General features: G+C 43.9%; 1 protein-coding gene across 4 annotated transcripts in view; it reads left to right on the top strand.

Moving 5' to 3' along the window:
* The window catches only part of Pi3K21B (phosphatidylinositol 3-kinase regulatory subunit alpha), a 545,568-nt gene that overhangs the window by 479,236 nt on the left and 47,003 nt on the right, over nt 1-19,329 (top strand). For 3 of the 4 annotated variants that reach the window (XM_071687293.1, XM_071687294.1, XM_071687291.1), the window contains one exon: nt 15,267-15,370. In XM_071687293.1, coding sequence (XP_071543394.1) covers nt 15,267-15,370 — 104 coding nt within the window. Of the gene's footprint in view, nt 1-14,435; nt 15,371-19,329 lie in introns of those variants that run through there. The other variant, XM_071687292.1, reaches the window with a different exon arrangement.

The raw sequence follows: 19,329 nt of genomic DNA, 5'->3' as shown, positions 1-19,329 counted from the left end.
GGGGAGGTTGAATTGGGGGATATGTGGTGGTGGTTATGTAGACAGGGGTGAGGGGGTGTGGTGACGGGGCCTGTGCCGTCCCCCTGCGATAAGGTTGGCATGATGCCGCCATACCAAGGTCCATCCTGATGACCGAGGCAGCCCGCCCAGCCCAGCAGCCTGCAGCAGTTGCTACCTCAGGGCCGACATCGTCAGCTTCATCAGACCCTTCGCCTCTCGTGTTGACCACCACCTCATCTCTCTACCATGTCTCAGACATGACCAGGCACCCGGCTACATCAAGCCCTCACGTCATTCACTACAGTGCCCGAGTCCGTGCCACACCCTCACACACACACTCTCACCCGCTGGGTCATGGGTCCGTATACTTTGGGTTCTCCCGTTATGTCATCAGCGATGTATTAAACTCTCGTGGGCCGCGCTGTCGATAAGGGTTCGCTAGTACTGAGCTATTTTAAGCATCCGCCAAGGCCTATCGTGGGGATGTCAAGTGTCGGTCCACCAGCCAGATGGGGAGGTGGGGTTCCCAGCTGCCACTGGTTCCCCCTCTTCCTCACCGGCACAGAGAATATCGTCTCGGTTTTTTTATATGCATGTGTGTGTATGTATATGCGTGGTCTTTCATGTGTATTGGTGCATATGTGTACATTTATGTATATGTTCGTGATATACCCAATTGTACTGTGTGGGGGTGGAAGTTGTTCACTCGTGGGAACCCTCCCAATCCCTTGACCTTTTTCTATGATCAGTGTATGCTTTAAACTGATGTATGCAGTCAGCACCCACAATATCGTCATAGTTTCTTCTTATTTACCCATTACTTTTACACAACAAAAGTGCTTCTTTACGTCAGCCCACAAGCCCAACGAATCAACTAATGAACCTTAAAAAAAAATTATTGTTGCTTGATTTCATGTAATGTTTCCTAAGGGATGTCCTCCTTTTGTATCTTTTCCGAGGAGCTGACTGGGTCCGAGCCTGCAATTGAAGCCACACCAGGAGAGATATAGGGGATAATGTACTCACACCTTCTAGCTATGTTGCTTCACGCCACCTGATTATGACAAGGGGTGTCCACGGCAGGTGTGTGTGTGTGTGTGTGCGCGCGCGCTGACACCGGCTGATTGCAGTTTTGGGGCAGTGTTTCAAGTAGTAGTTCCACAGTAACTCAACCTTGACTGCGATTTTCCTTTTCTTATTTTTAGGAATGAATGAGACGACGATGTCTGGTCTCGGATCCCGGCGTTTGCTGTGGAATGTGAGGAAGATATGAGTCAGGAACATGTGACTCACACGCACGTGGCTGGGGGGGTGGGGGGTTGAGTTATCGATTAAGTCTTGTATGGAGAGGGACAAAGGCCATAAAACACGACGGCACAGAATATGAACTTTCCCTTTACTACTACTATGCGTTCCATACACTGGTACGTAATGGGAACACGTACAGTGCATATAACATGAAAGAACACTTAGTTGTACTCCGTAATGAAAGAAGATGTTTGTTCTTTTTAAAGCGTATCATTATTCTGAGAATGAATGAATGGAACGTTTTTCCCCTATTCGTGTGCGATAGTATAGAATATACTTCCTATTTTGCCATTTGAATCGAATTCGCATTAGTTACTCGCACTGGTCGTCAGTGGTCCATAGATTGTGTGTATGTGTGAACATTACGTACCCCCGGCCACTGTTAATTCCACTGGCAGGAGCACGGAGTAAAAGGTCTGTCTGTCTGTCTAGTCGAGAGAGCTACCCACGTTCACTTACCATTATCTGCCGGGTTACATCACATGTGTCTTCACCCCTCATGGTTTTAACCCCAGTTGTCTGTTGCCGATGATAATGATCGGCGAGTGTGAGTTTGGGCGGCCTGTCATGTCATATAGTCTTCACTTCTCTCAGTTCGCGTGTCCAGGGGCTCCCCAGCAACACATTAAACCCTCTTAGGTTAGATGCCACTTCGGGGCCCATCGAGCTTTCTCGCTCGGTCCGCAGATGAAGCACAGGTAAATTATACTAAAAAAAGAAAAAAAAAAAAGAATAACTATTGTTTTATTCATTGGTAGATTATTTGCTTGAGCTGGAAAGCGAGATCCATCTCAAGGGAGAGTTTAATCTCTTTGGGTTATGACGGTACGATCCTTATGTACGGCGCTAGGGAATGTTGTTCTAGGTTGTAATGGACTGGACTTCGTTCGACCTGCATCTTAACTGGTCACTCCCCCTCATGGGTCGTGCTCATGGGTTATATGATCGGAGGATGAAATCCAGTTTATCCTCAGAGATCATTCTAGGGGGGGAAAACATATTCCTAACATGATTCTCCCTTGGGATGAAACCCCTTTGTGTGTGATGTGAATGATGTCATGTTCAACAGCGGCGCCAGACCAGTGTTCTTGGTATGTGGCAGTTGGATTAATCACACCAGGAAGAGTGTGGGCCCCCGCTGCTGCTGCTGCAAGCGGCCCTAGCAACAACAGCAGAGGCATGGGTTTTCCTCGTCTGGTTACTGCTGCTGTCACACACCCGGAACCTAATATGGCAACGTCGTCCAACGTTTGCTAACCGCCAAGATTGCCGACACACACACGCACACACACACACACTCACATTATGTGTATATATATATATATATATATATATATATATATATATATATATATATATATATATACTCATTAATTAAAAGAAGCGGCGTTTTAGTGTAAATTCAAGCGATTTTATCACTCCTGATTTTATCTTTCAGGTAACTGAGTCTTGATTTTCACGTGTAAACGAAAGAAAAAAAAGAACATTTGCTAAGATAGTAGACTGTAAGGTTACAACATCATGTCGGATACAGCAAGGAAACTAAGGTTTTGCAACGTTGCTGACGTCAGACTGCAGTCAGTAACAACGACTTCCCAGTCTGGAGGAAACGTTCTGAGAACAAAGAGACTCTCGAGAGGACGGACCAACTGCCTCTGTGTAGATTTAATGTTGCAACTTTTTTTTTTCTCTCAAAAAGAAAGAAAGCAACAACTCCATTTGGTGATCGCATCAGTACGTGTACCGTACCGCTGGTTCATCGTTCGTTAAAAGACGTGTCGTACGGTCACGCAAGACGTGGAAGAAATCGGCCGTCACCCAGTAACGAAAACACCACCACGATTACGTTGATGTATGGTGGATCCGACCGTCCCTGGCGTAGATGGGGGTGTCTACACCTCCGACAAAGGGAAGATGGCCGTATGGGGCAGGTTAGGGTCTGGCCCGTGTGTGTGTGTGTGTGTGTGTGTGTGTGTGTAGAGGAAAGGGGGGGGAGTGTTCTGAGGCAACTAAGGGCCACCCCCCCACCCTCATCGGGGCATGATGCAACGCTCGCCGGCTCCTCACCAGCCGACTGCCCCAGAGAACTACCGGTACCGAGCGACAGCACTAGGATCCCGTTCCTCTGTCAAGGAAATAAAGTATTGAAATTGAACCCGTTTTTCATGCCTGCCGCCCTTACCACCCGCCTCGCCACTGACGTGGGCGGACGGGATGCTCTTCGTCACCAGCATTTTTATTCCTGAGAGAGTTAAGTTGAAGTACTCCAGAAGACACCAACCTAGAGCAGACTGGGTATACAGATGGTCTTTTGGCCTGCAACGACGGGGCTTGGCGAAAGGTGTGGTACTTTCAGGGCTATTCAGTAAATGGGAACTTAAGACTGGAAATGATCGTCTCGTCTTCTTCAGCAAGTTTCTTCTTTTGACTCAAATGAAATTAGTAATTAACTTAAATCTTGTAACTCGTGTAAGTTTTAGCCCCTCGCTGGTTCACGTAGAAAGATTTCTGTGTACTCTGAACTGTCGTGCCACGAGAACCACAACCCGGGCCATCTTGTACCACGACCCGCACATGCCTAAGCCCCATAGAACCTTAACACACACACACCCACACACCCTCCCCCTCCTGAATTACGACCCTAGAGGGACTACAACCTCCTCCCCACCACCCCCCAAGTTACGACCCTGGCATCCTTATCTCCCTCTCCCCCTGAGCCACCACTACCACATCCTTCCATCCGGCGGGTCCGCTCTCTGGGAGCCGCAGACTTCTGTCTCTCTTCATCTTCCTAACGCCATGACCCCTACCGTATCCCAATTCCGTGGGTGTTGTCCAAGGTCTGGTTCTTCACGTCTTCTGGACCAGTCTTGACCCATGACCAGACACGAGCTACGGAGCCGTGAACTCCGAGCCAGCTCGTGAACTTTGACCCCCCCTTTCTGAACCCTTCGTCCTCGACCGCATCAGCGCCGTAGATCACGTCAGTTATTCCTGCTTGCGTAAAGTTCGGCCCTCTTACCGCAAGACATTTCCTGTTCGACTGTATCAGGCCAGGACGTTCGCCGTAGTCCGCTCCAGGTGAACTGGACGTCAACGACAAAAAAGAAAAAAGAATTTTGGTTACGTGCGAAATTATTTTCTTCATTATGGAGTATTTTGATATTTTCTGTGTGATTATTCCAGATAACGTAAGGATTCAGAGATGTTGAAATTCATGACTGCGTGGTCGAATCGCATGTAGTGTAAGATGGAACTGTGGTGTCTACCAGGTCATAAACAGCTGTGCCTGCGTCTGCTGTGATGGTGACAGGTCCACTCTGGACGCGGGTTATGCACAGCTGTGCCTGCGTCAGCTGTAATGTCGACAGGTCCGCTCTGAACAAAGATCATACCTGTGGCCTGGGCACAGGTCATACACAGTTGTGCATCCGCCGGCTGGAGTGTTGACAGGCCCTCATAAGACCAGTGAGTTTCCTCCCACACACTCGGCCTGCGCACTGCTTCACCCATCATTCATTTCAGAGCATCATATCGAACACACACACACACACACACACACACACACACACACACACACACACACACACATGTAAACTGAACACTTCCTAAGGAGATGTCAGTGTAGAACAACCAGAGGCCATTACATGAAATTACGCAAGAAGCTTATTAAGAAAGATGTATATAAAAAGGAAAAGCTTTTTCGTGGTGCAGGTGTGGTGGGTGAGTGGAATAACCAGAGTCATGAGACTGTGAATGTGAACACCATACAGAAGTTTGAAATGAAGTAAGATAGTGGAGAGAGAGTTCAAAAGATGAGACCCCAAGAGTGTTGAACTCCCTCTCCGTCGAGTGCAAATGACTAATTTTGATTATACACACACGTATACAAAGAACACACACAAACACCCATTAATTCATAATGTACATAGACGTATGTGTTTGAGTGTGTGTGTGTGTGTGTATCAGATGGATTTAATGGCAAACAAAAGCTAAAAGTAATTCAAGTCGAAATCTGTAGTAGACATCAAACGTGCAAAGCACTAAAACTGTAGTAGCGAGCATTAACAGTCTCCAGTGTAGTAAGACGTGGGAGTTGTGCTATTTATTGATTATCTTATGGACTCTTGGGAGAATCATTAGACCACATACTTCGCCGTGTATATCCCTTCCAAAAGTGTGTGAACGAGTATCTTAAGGGAGAACGTTCAGAAAATCTCATCTGGGGGAAGGGCTGGCTGTCAGCAGAGGTTGTTGCTTTGTAGAGAACTTCAAAAGACACGGGATCTGAAGAATCTGTGTTTGGTGTGTCAGCCGTCGTCATCATTCTCTTGTCACGTGAAAGAAAAGAAAGTGTGTAGCCAGGTGAGTTGATGGTAAATGATGAGGTTGCCACATCTCTGTATCGTATATAATGCTTAAAATCACAACAAACACTTGACTTTGTAAATGCAGACTCACCAATAGGGAGAGGAAGCACGAGAATCCTGAGCGCTTTCGTGTATTACCACGTCTTGAGAGGATTATTGTAAATGAAAAAGAAAGTCTATACTTGTGTCTTCGTTTACTCAGATTGAGACATTTAATCTTGGTGACACCTATAAATGTTATTATGATATGCAAATTGTATTAACCCCACTATCGGAAAGTCATTGAGATTACTTGCTTGAAATTCAGTATTAATAGCAAATGTATTCGTACTTCTGTCATGCTAAAAAAAAAAAAAAAGAGAGAGAATGAGAAACGGTTGTCGTGGAACTTCCCGCCGCCTTTGTCCTGTGGTTCCGTCGGCCGCCTACTGTCGGGGAGGATGGTGGCGGGCCGCTGGTGGGTGTGGGTGGCGGGGCGCGACGAACGGCAGGCACGAAACGTTCGCGGTGGTGCTAGGATCGTTCTCTAGCCAATGTGAGGAGCCGGCGAGTGTTGCATCATCCCGCTGGGCCCCGCGGCCCTAGGTTGCGTCATAACCCCAACCTGGCCCGGACCAGCACGCCTAGGTCGCTCGTAGTGGGTTGCAGTAGCAGGTATTCAGCATGGCGCAGGGTTTACCAACGAGTATTATACATTTCAGCGTGATGATTTCTTTGTTTTCTTTCCGTTACTGTTTAATTAGGATGCACTCGCCAAACGCTTCCGGACCTAACCCAAGGAAGTGTGAGACTGGACCGGAGAGACCTGGGATGGCCTGGGGCAGCAGGGGAGGGCGAAGCTGTTTTGCGAGGCCTGGAGTTGTGCTCGACTATCCCGAGTGCCGTAGGATTACCATCGAGGGATCTTTAAGGCTACGGCGGTGGCGACCTAAGCCTTCGTTTGTCCTTCCCTTTTTCCAAAATCTTTCCACCTTTAAAAAGTCAGCCCTTCGTGCGATGTCGGTTACTCTTTAAAAAGAATGATAATGAAACAAAGAAAGTGATTACGACGCTTTTACAATTCAGAAAGCAAACCTCAACAAACCGGGTTGCTTTGGTAGATGATTCGCCGTATTGCATATCGATAACTCGACGCTGACGATCCTGAATAGTAGGGGAGGACGTGAGGGGGCAGAAAAAAAGCTGCCCGGCCCTCATATAGAACCACACGCCCTTGGCGGTGCGCATTTCGTGAAGCCCGTCCTTGGTGGTGGTACTATAGGGCAGGGCAGTCAGTACCTGGCGTGCAGAACTATGTTTAGGTCGTGTGGTTGCCGCCCACTCTCCCTCTGGTCTAACTTCTTGAGTCTGTATATCACATGATGTTGGGTCCACCATATATGTTATATATACGTTATATGGAAGTGCGCGTTCCTATGCACTATATTCGTATATATATGTGTGGATCAGGTGTTTGCTTTGAAGAATGTATGTGAGAAATACTTAGAAAAGCAAATGGATTTGTATGTAGCATTTATGGATCTGGAGAAGGCATATGATAGAGTTGATAGAGATGCTCTGTAGAAGGTATTAAGAATATATGGTGTGGGAGGCAAGTTGTTAGAAGCAGTGAAAAGTTTTTATCGAGGATGTAAGGCATGTGTACGTGTAGGAAGAGAGGAAAGTGATTGGTTCTCAGTGAATGTAGGTTTGCGGCAGGGGTGTGTGATGTCTCCATGGTTGTTTAATTTGTTTATGGATGGGGTTGTAAGGGAGGTAAATGCAAGAGTCCTGGAAAGAGGGGCAAGTATGAAGTCTGTTGGGGATGAGAGAGCTTGGGAAGTGAGTCAGTTGTTGTTCGCTGATGATACAGCGCTGGTGGCTGATTCATGTGAGAAACTGCAGAAGCTGGTGACTGAGTTTGGTAAAGTGTGTGGAAGAAGAAAGTTGAGAGTAAATGTGAATAAGAGCAAGGTTATTAGGTACAGTAGGGGTGAGGGTCAAGTCAATTGGGAGGTGAGTGTGAATGGAGAAAAACTGGAGGAAGTGAAGTGTTTTAGATATCTGGGAGTGGATCTGTCAGCGGATGGAACCATGGAAGCGGAAGTGGATCATAGGGTGGGGGAGGGGGCGAAAATTTTGGGAGCCTTGAAAAATGTGTGGAAGTCGAGAACATTATCTCGGAAAGCAAAAATGGGTATGTTTGAGGGAATAGTGGTTCCAACAATGTTGTATGGTTGCGAGGCGTGGGCTATGGATAGAGATGTGCGCAGGAGGATAGATGTGCTGGAAATGAGATGTTTGAGGACAATGTGTGGTGTGAGGTGGTTTGATCGAGTAAGTAACGTAAGGGTAAGAGAGATGTGTGGAAATAAAAAGAGCGTGGTTGAGAGAGCAGAGGAGGGTGTTTTGAAATGGTTTGGGCACATGGAGAGAATGAGTGAGGAGAGATTGACCAAGAGGATATATGTGTCGGAGGTGGAGGGAACGAGGAGAAGAGGGAGACCAAATTGGAGGTGGAAAGATGGAGTGAAAAAGATTTTGTGTGATCGGGGCCTGAACATGCAGGAGGGTGAAAGGAGGGCAAGAAATAGAGTGAATTGGAGTCATGTGGTATACAGGGGTTGACGTGCTGTCAGTGGATTGAAGCAAGGCATGTGAAGCGTCTGGGGTAAACCATGGAATGCTGTGTAGGTATGTATATTTGCGTGTGTGGACGTGTGTATGTACATGTGTATGGGGGGGGAGGGGTTGGGCCATTTCTTTCGTCTGTTTCCTTGCGCTACCTCGCAAACGCGGGAGACAGCGACAAAGTATAAAAAAAAAAAAAAAAAAAAAAATATATATATATATATATATATATATATATATATATATATATATATATATATATCCGGGACCTCTTTCTAATCGATCCTGCACCCTATGGCTGCGCTACTTCGAGTAACAGGGACATACAGACTCGGGAGAGTGAGAAATGTTTTAGACGTGAATATACTCCTAGTGAAGCAGCCCCGCCAATGATGACTTCACCTGTGGTGTAACCTCCTCGAGCAGGCGGAGTCGTGTACCACCTATATATATATATATATATATATATATATATATATATATATATATATATATATATATATATATATATATATAAGGGAGAAATGAGGTGATGCGCCTGCAGCTAGAATGTGAACAAACCCCCCCTGAGGACCGACCGTTACAGAGCGAATGCGACAGCGTCTAGTGTGAAACTTGCGCCTATGAACGTGTGTTATCTTGACTCTGTGTAAGTTTTGTGAGACATTTTATTAAGGTTTGCTCTTACCTTTTTTAAGAATTAAAGGGATTCCCCATGAGCATTGAGACATTAACATAAAACATGCACCTCCTCTGGTGACAGATTTTATGAGGAGTTAAACCCTGGATGACGTGTCAACGGTTTCTGCTGTTGTTTGGAGTCAGTGGTGCAGTTGTTTGGGAGTAGAATATAAAAGAGGTTCTTTTTTTTCTAATTTATTAGCTAAGACGGCACTTGCACCTGAATTCTCTAATCAAGGCCATCTCTCTCTCTCTCTCTCTCTCTCTCTCTCTCTCTCTCTCTCTCTCTCTCTCTCTCTCTCTCTCTCTCTCTCTCTCTCTCTCTAGAGGAAGGAGAACAGTTGGGTTAACGCAGACCGGCTGCCGCGAACCTGGATTCGAGCCTACGTGAACTCGAACCCCGGGAGACCCGTGAGCACGACGCGTCGGTACGGCCCTTAAATACGACTGCACGACCTGTTGGTATGACGGTGTGACGTACGCACATGGCCCTTAGGTATGATGCCTCGGCCATTGACCCAGGCCCTGGGTCAGGTGAAAGGCCATGCCTTTGTCAGAGGTAGTCAGAGCAAGCAGCCTGAGTAGACGCCAGTGTAAACAGACCAGGAGAAACGTTTGTCTTGCTTTTTCCTCTCCTCTCGTTTGCAGTTTTATCTTTGTTTCGTTCAAGGCCTGGCCTTGAATGAGGAATTCTGTTCTTTAACCGAAACCTTTGATATTAAGAGAATCAAAATTATATATATATATATATATATATATATATATATATATATATATGTGTGTGTGTGTGTTTGCTTATAGGGACGTTTTGGTAGCTCTAAACACCATGTTCGGGCTTGTGTGTGTGTGGCATGGATCGTTATATAATTACATACATACGGGCGTAAAGAATTATGACTATTTAACAATAAACAGCCCTGTGGTATCTCTCTTCAGTACCCTAACAGTAGACATATAAACAACCCTAGGGAGTCTCTCGTCATTACCTGGACAATAGACATATAAACAACTCTAGGGAGTCCCTACAGTACCGTAGCAGAAGCCTTGATTAAGTACCTCAGGGTGTCGCTGTACCTCAGCAAAAGACCTAAGCATCCCTACAAGTCCCAGCGGGGGAGACACGGAACACACTTCGGAGACCTCCCCCTAGTACTCTGTTAAAATGAAATGGAGATAACGATTCTGCTGTCATAAAGTGGATTGAGGAAGATGTTCCTCTCATATGTTTTGATCTGGATGTTTAACGAAAGCCACTGTTAACATTCAAAGAGCAAAGTGCTCATTTACGAAAACTAATAGAACGTTTGTTCAGGTAAACTATGAACTATTGATTTACCAGCTGCCAGAACGTTTGTTCAGGAAAACTATAAACAACTCGCTCAGTTTACCAGCTAAACAGAACGTTTGTCCTGGTAAACTACCGACAATGAAGTTAACCCTCACGGCACAGCTTAAACGTTACTGGTAGACGTCTAAGTTGGCTGTTAGGACGCCCGAGAAATGATTCTATCCCCTGAGCATGATTGTACGATCCTCGGGCGTGACGGCTTGGCCTTAGACATGAGCCTTGAGGGTTAGGTCTTACCCCTAGCGTCGGACATTCAGATGCTCTAGGGGGTCGAAGTGCGGCGTATAGAACGTGTGGTTGTGTGATAAGCACGTGCCCATTACTCCTTGTCTGCCGAAGGGAGCAGCGGCCGGTGCCCCAACACTCGGGAGAATGGCCGGGCCCTTCCTCAAATTCTCTGCTCACGTTCCTCCCGTAACATTACATGGTTTGTTCGACCCTTCTCACCCCCTAGTCCAGCCTGTTTCATGTAACGTATTCTTTTTATGAATGCTTCCGCACGTATTGTATATTGATGATAAAGTCTCACAATGCATGCATGTGTTTGTGAGTCAGTAGAGAGAGAGAGAGAGAGAGAGAGAGAGTCTTGCTACCCTCTTCTGAAAGGCCATTTATTTTTAGATGAAAGATTGTGTATGACACGGTTACGTTTGACATGTTGGGAGTGTTGTCATAGCCTAGCGTGCGAGTGTTAGCGAATTATTTGGCCCTCGAGACAGAAGCCAGTACTCCTTTAACTCCCTTGAGTACGATTGTACGACCAAAAGCCAAACCGTTATTAAAACTCCTAAGGGCATACCGTCGTGCTCTGGCGATGAAGTTCTGAGAGACACTTTTATTTCTTGACGTGTATATAGGCTACCATGTATTCTGGATATCGTGGGCTATAACTCCTAAGAAATGAACACAAGACGACACTCAGTTGACTTTCCCGTGCGCTCAGTGCTGCTGCCCCCGCACTCCTGGGTGACTGTGGCTGCTCTGACCACTCATGTCACCGGCGCATTGCGCGGCGCTCCGGATCTGCTGATCACTGAGACACCCACCTCTCCCCTCCCCCCCCCCCCCTCTCTTTGCCTGACTCGGGGTGTCTGTCTCACTTGGTAACAGAGTGAAGCTTTTTCCCTTCATATTTACTGTGTTGTACCCTCTCCTCCCTCCTCTCGTGACATCTAAATGACACATGGCTGTCTGTCTCTTGTTGAGGTAATGATGGAGGGTACCCCATGTCTTACCCTGACATTTCCGTTTAAAGACGTTGATTCCTCACAGTCCGCTTTGCTCGGTTTATTTGTTCAGTTTGTTCCTCATGTCGACTGCTGTCCGATTGAAGTACTGCTACTCTCCAACGGCCTTCCTAACCCTCCTCTTACCCAGCTCTTAAAGTGAGTCTAGTTACTTCATTCAGTTTCATTACCAAGAACTGGGCATTATACTGGACATGACCCCTGAGGGAGCAGCCGCAAGGTGGTTATCGACTGCACCCGTAACCTGCTCTCTTCTGGTGTGGGTGTTCACGGACTGCCCCACTCTCCTCCATGCATCATCCGTGTTAATACTGCCACCATTCTTGACGCCTGGTGTTTGACCTTTTCTCGTAGGTGCATCTGCTCCTTCTTCAAATTTTCTTAAGTATATAAAAGTGTCCAGGGCTTGTGTTTCATCGCTGTTTATGAGTCACGGGGAGGGAGCTTTACACTGGTGTTGCCCCGTCTGTTAACCTTGTATATATACCATGTCCCAACCTTATGTATACACATGCACATATACACGCCCCAGCTTATGCCACGTTCACGTCCATGAACCGTGGTTAAGATGCTTCGGTTGGTATGAGTCACAGGTTATAAATAGAACAGCATACATTTTCTCAGTTTGAACATTAAACATTGATACATTGTTCGTTGATATTAAATGCAATTGAATTATCCTACGTAGTATATATATATATATATATATATATATATATATATATATATATATATATATATATATATATATATATATATTATATATATATATATGTGTGTGTGTGTGTGTGTGTGTGGGTGTGTGTGTGTCTTTATCACGTAATAGTAAAGTACTTAAGAGCGAGGACTGACAATGTGTGCTGTATGTAACTCAGCAAAATCATGCAGGCAGAGCATGGACACAGGAATGTCAAACAATGACATAAGTAACTCTCCTCACTGAAATGGCACTTCTGTGCTCCGTTTTGAAGACAGTGGCTTAAAGTACACTATCTATCGGGATATCATGTCATTTTAGAGGAAGTTGTCTAATGTTAACTGTGTTGTAGTTTTTGACTGGTAGGCTTCTGTGTGCTTGGTTGGAGCTGTTGATCGGCAGGAGTGGTGGCCATGGTGTCGCGTTAAACGTGGTAGCTTACCCCAGGTCTTATGGGACGCTGTTGATGTGCAAGCCTCGGCGTGAGCTGCCTGCCCCTCACCCTATCTATCTATCGTCATGGAAGGATGTTCTAGTGTGGATGATTAAATCTGAATGAACGTTACCTAAGCCGAGCATCATGTTGCATTCTGTAGTGTGATGTGTAAATGTGCACCTCATCCCAATATCACATTATCTTTTGTAGTGTGGATATGAATTCTGCACATTACTTCACCCCCCACATGTTGTAACGTTATGTGATGTTTGAGCATCCTGACATGAGGGTGTTTGAGCCCATTATCAGGTGACGCCACCCGGTATGGCTGTATAAACCAGCTCATTATTTCTTTACCTTATTACGTCACAGATGATGGGTAAATCTGCTGGTTTGTCTTACCTCACCTAGCTATATCAAAGCACGCTCTCTTGCTTTCGAATTTGAAAGTGCACATGTTACCTTTTCTCACCTCATCATTTGTAAGAGCTAAACCCGCTGCCATACTCACCTGCTTGTTCCCTTGTCTTCGGAAAACATGTTGACATGCTTCTCATCATACAGTCACTGAAGGCATTAGTCGCCCTGACGTATCCCAGCATGCATGTTCATCCTCGTCAGGAAGTGTCATATGACAAGATGACATGGCGACCATGTCTTGCGGAATGAACAGACAAGGTGGCAAGGGTGTGCATGAAGTCGGTTGTGGACCGGCTGTCGTCGAGTTGTTGGCCAGACCCAGGGTTTGAGTGCTTGCCGTCGTCACCCATAGTGACACTGCGGTTAATAATCTGGTATAAGAACTAAGTCCTTCACTCGCATTCCTGACTTAACTAAAGCGTTAACAAGTGTTGACATGCAATCGTAGAAGCTGATGGCTCGCGTTACATCTCAACCACTGGCTTTTCTCTGGGTGAGTGCTGGTGATACTAGGATTAGTATTAGTGTTTGCACACATCCGCATTACGAAGCTGTTAATAGACACAGACTATCTATTTATCTATCTGTTTATTTATCTATCTATCTGTCTAGATTAATTAGTATTCAAAGGGCTTCCGAAAAGTGAATAATTGATACGAGTGAGAATATATATATATATATATATATATATATATATATATATATATATATATATATATATATATATATATATATATATATATATTACTAATATTTAAGCCTGTCACCAAATAATTAGTTTAGTGATTCTCATCATTCACTGTTAAGACGATACTAACGATAAGCGATTAGATAAATAACTCCATCTGATCAAGGATCCCTTGGCAAAGCTGAGATATTCTTTGCTGAATAGGGCCATGAAGCAATTTCTAATTCGGACTTCCTTGTAATGGTTTTTCCTATATATGTAAAAGAAATATCTTCATTAAGGTGTTGTGTGAATGATAAAAAAGTGCGATATCATGAAGAGAACTTCGTCTAAATAGTTTTAGATCAAGCTCCTAGCGACTGTCATTCAGCCAGGCAAGCTGCGACGTTGCCAACTATTCGGAAAGAACGTTGGCAACTGAGCAGGCTAAGGTGGCAAGTGTTCTCTATTATACTTACTAAACTCGCAGGGTTTATATGCTTTCATTGGAAGAAATAACAGTTATTTTGATCTTGTATGTATGTAAGACACTCTAGTGCCATCGTGCATCCCTGGAGAAAAAATCTTTTTTAGTTGGAAATCATTCAAAGCTCGGCAACGGGCATCGTGCGTCAAGGGGCGCTGTTGGATCGGTGGTAGCTAGTCGGCCCGCAACTTTACTGATGTGTACACGTACCACTGCGACCGCCGGCGTCTCTCAACATGACAGTCGTTAACTATATGCTGTATATGCATAGCAGTGTAGTTAGCCTTACTTGAAAGGGTATATGAATTAAGCGGTTGTCTGTTTAGGCAGTCAACAAGCAAAAAGCTACTTCGTTTATTGTGAAATGGTTAAAAGATAATGAACGTGATAGCCTCTAGCTGTAGAAGTAAATTATTTTATCGTGTGTGAATATGTCTGCAAGTGGTTTTGAATAACTATGTCGGGCGGAAGCAACGGCAAGATGCTCGACACTGGCCTCCTGTACGAGGCGATGAAGGCGCGGCCAATACCCTGCCCTCCTGTGCCGCACGCCCACTCTGGGGCAGCCTCCACTCAGGGGGGCTCACCACCCTCTACCCTGTCCGCCTCGCCCACCACCACCTCAGCTATGGGCCTGTATGACACTGAGAATAATCTCAACAAAGGAGGCAATGGAGACAAGGGTTACACGGACAAACACGTGCTGAATATCGACAAGGAGAATTATATGCTCAAGTGCGGACCCCCACGAGCACCCATGTGTCTCCGGACTTCCTCCACCGCGCCCACAGACCAAATATTGTTTAATGTAACAACGTCGTCCGAGTGCCGAAGCGGCGTTTTGACATGTTTGTGCCGACCTCAGTCCTGTGCAGCGCCTGTCAGTGGAACCTTAGCATATACTACAGCAGGGGGATCTCACAACCATAGTAACGGCACTAGTCCAAATCAGCATAATGTGTCTCACACAGTGTCCTCCCTCTTACCCCTTGTAGAGTGCCGAGCCTGCTTCCACAACGTGTGTACCTCCTTCTCTGCCAACCATCCGTGTGCACGCCCGCACCACACACTACCGCCGCCCACGCTCACCATAGATGTCGTAAGTACTTATCTTCTGTTCTGTATCATAAGTTAAGATTATTCAGTATCCCCTTTTGTGCTTGGAAGTTAAAGCCAACTCAAGTTCACCAGTTAGTCCCTTAATTGTTATAATGTCTTGTTTGTACAAACATTAGTTCTTTTTGTTGTACAGTTTACAGTTTCGATTCACGTTCAGACAAGATCTGTTGATTATTTTCATTTGCGTTCACATATGAAGCCTCCTTTGATGACTCCGTTAAACTGAGGACATTTCATTGCTAACATTAATGTTTATAGATATCAACTTTATACATGTAGATGGTTTGGTTATTATTATATATATATATATATATATATATATATACTGCTGAGAAAACTCGATTTCAGAAAGTACCCATTGTTAAGAAAGAGATGTTTCTTAAGGTTGGAACCGTATCCTCTCGGAGTGAATGGCTGTAAGCAACTTGGTCAAATTGCATGTATAATCTCGTGTTTAGTGATCTTTCCATGTTTCAGTTTTAAGAGAATATCCAGGTGTAACTTGCGATCAGTATTAACTGCCGTTTGATATTCTTCCTTCATGTAGTTGTCGTTTCGCTGTCTTTAGTCCAAGGTTCTTTTTTTTCCCACAGATCCCGTCCCTCATTGTCATGATTGTAGTATTGCTAGTTTTAGTTATCTTACTAAGAATTGCTGTCGACTGTCAAGAACACGCGTGACTTAATAACACACACTTCCCAAATGATCACTGCGGTTGTCCACAAAATAGTCACCCACAGAGAACATTATTATAGAATTTTCTGGAGTGCAAATAAAACGATCTGTGTGTCACCGAGAAGCAAACGTTTCTTGGGGTTAAAATTACCTCCTCTCTGTAAACCTATGTTAATTCAGTGTTTCTCTTTAAAAGTGGGTGGTAATTTTTCATTTGATGAAAAGAATGTCTTCTCAAATGTAAAAGACTTAAGTATGCATACATTTAATATATCTAGCTATGCACTGAAAATATTGTCAGCAGAGGTCCTTGTGAGTGGAGTGCTAGATGGCTGTTCCGTGCAAAACAGCACTTGGAGACAACCTTCACTGGAATCGTTGTTAATTAGCCATTGCTCCGTGCCTTTCCTGTAGAATTTTAGTGTAGAAATGCGTGTCAGGAACTTAGGATAAACCTAGATAGTTGTGTTGGATTGATTTTCAGTCGTATGGTACTCGTTAAAAGATCGTTAACCATGAAGAAATACGAACGTCTGTTAGGGTTCGTGCTGGGAAGTCGCTTCTTATGGCGTTCTTACCCGGAGCTTGAACTGTGTGCCAGAGGCGGCTTGCCAGGTGTGCGATAATTTTTCTTCCTGGAGACTGAATATGAAATATAAAGACAAAAATGTCCTCATCAGTTAGATGACCTCGTAGATGGATATACGTAATTTGTTCATTAGCATCGTAGAATTTTTAAGAGGCTGATTATTACAAAGTTCAGTATGCAGAGCCTGCAAGCCGGCTATTTCCCAGTTGGTCCCAATGTAGGTTAGGACTTGTACTGTTACCAACTTTTATCGCCACAGTTTTTCTCTTTTTTTCACTCTGTATGACGATAGATATCCCCAAATATCATCGAGAGGGGGAGATATAAGACTGATGAGCTTGTAGGTGGTAGCTGTTAACGGGAGCGATGGCTTCACCGTTCAGGCCCGGAACAAAGAGCGCTGGGAATAGCCGTTGTTGCTACGCGGCCCCAGCCAGGCCCGCGCTCTGCTGCCGCTGCGCTTATGTTGATACTCTGCTAGTTGTTCGTACTCGTAGATGGGAAGGTGGCACGTATACACACAGTGAATATCTTTGGGTATAAGTTGATGAATCAGTTATATTTCTGCCTGTATCCTTTGGCACAATGAATTGCTGTCTGTTAAAACGTTCGAGTAATATGGATTTTTTATCTCCTATCCTCAAACCTGAACATACCTTAAATCCGGTAGAGCTTCAACAGGATTTATTCTGGTATTTTAGCGTACATGAAAATTCGCATTTCAGGAACATATTGCAGAGATATTTCTGTGCCAAAATAAACAATTGCTTAGCAGGGAAACTTACTAAAGAAACAAATTTTAGCATTTTAGAATATATGTAGGTGCACAGTGTGATTACTATTTGTGTGTTCCGGGGAGAGAGTTTTACAGTGGTGGTGCCCCGCCTCTTAACCTTGTATATATGTACAATTTCTCTACTTCTATGTATTTAAACACATATATGTGTGACAGTGCGTTTCTGTTACAATGGCACTGGTTTATAAAAATCAGATTTTTTGGCAGAGAAATTTTTCTCCTGAAGATAAATAGTGTGGTTTCCATTACACACACACACACACACACACACACACACACACACACACACGAGTATAAAACTCCAACCCTATACAGTACAAAGTTTATATATATATATATATATATATATATATATATATATATATATATATATATATATATTGACTCATATCTACTATTATTCTGAGATGGTAATGTATGTTGCAGGTATGTACATGCACCTCATATATATACACAGGAAAACAATTGTGCTCTGAAATTGAACATATGAAAGTTTTAGTTTCTTTGGCTAGTTTGGTATTTGGTACATTTTGAGGACCACATCTGTAGGTAACTCCTGTTATGTGGTTGCTTCGAGTTTTACCTGCCAGGCCTCTCGTATCTCTTTAAGTGCATTCCTTTTGTCGTTCGGATTCATTTTTACATTATGTTGAATGGAGTCTCAGCTTCATCAAACGAGTACTTAGATAAAGAACAAGCTAACTGCAAACACCACATGGACATTCAACCCTTTTATATCCATCTTTGTTGGTCGATATTATCTATTAGTTTTAGGGTGAGGTGAAAAGGCAAGCTGAAGAAGGTAAACATTCGTCTGAAAGCTTTATTATGATTATCATTTATTATGATTATCATTATTATTATTATTATTATTTATGTATTAAGTCCATGGAGTATCTCTTTTCATCAGACTATGGAACGGCTTTATACTCTTTTACTCCCATTGTATATGCCTTCAAAGTTGTAGAAGTGACTTTGAACCCATAGATATTTGTAAGCTAAAGCTGAGGTACCACCTGAGGAAACTTTTTTATATTGCAGCATGTCTTCCTGCTCCCCCAGTACCATTAGCACGTGCTATATTGTTTAATGTTTGGTTGTTATCCTTGAATAGAAAAGAGCTAATTAGACAACTTAATTTCAATTAACATATGCATTGCTTCTGGTTTGGTTTAAGTGGTATGTAATGTGATCTAGTTAACTCTTAATTTGTCGTTATGGAATATGCATAGCTAAAGTGTTGCAGCTCTATGGTAGGATTTGTTTACTTCATTGCTTATAGTAGGAACCCCAGTTACCGTGTACTTTTAACCTTTAGATGTGACGCCATCGGTTCATGGGCTTATTTAAGTAACCAGTGAAATCTGTTTATCATTGATTTGGTTGGATCGTTTTTCTAATATGGGTTATGAATCTCTGCAGATCGATGTTTGCACTAATTCCTTGTATATCATGGAACCTTGGGTTTTCCCCCCTCTCTCTCTCTCTCTCTCTCTCTCTCTCTCTCTCTCTCTCTATATATATATATATATATATATATATATATATATATATATATATATATATATATATATAATCTAGTGGTTTCGGTTAATCCCAGTGATGCTTTTTGAGGCAAAAGGATATTTGCATTGTTCTTTGCTCACTTAAACTGCGGTTTCTTGTCTTAAAAGTTTGTGCTACTAGCTACTATACTCTGAAATAGAAAGTAAACGTGAATGATGAGTGTTATTAAGAATATGTACGTAATTGCCTGTAGTAAACTGTCTGGCTTTCACAGTGATAGCTCAAGTGAACGAGTGTCCACCAAGCATATATGCTTAACTCAGAGAAACACTGAACGGTAGGTCCCTTAGTTGTAAATGTCTGGTCTTTGACT

Source organism: Panulirus ornatus, chromosome 43 (assembly GCF_036320965.1).
Source record: "Panulirus ornatus isolate Po-2019 chromosome 43, ASM3632096v1, whole genome shotgun sequence".
NCBI classification, from domain to species: Eukaryota; Metazoa; Arthropoda; class Malacostraca; order Decapoda; family Palinuridae; genus Panulirus; species Panulirus ornatus.
The sequence above is the reverse complement of the archived record's forward strand: the minus strand, read 5'-3'. Positions and strand labels throughout refer to the sequence as shown.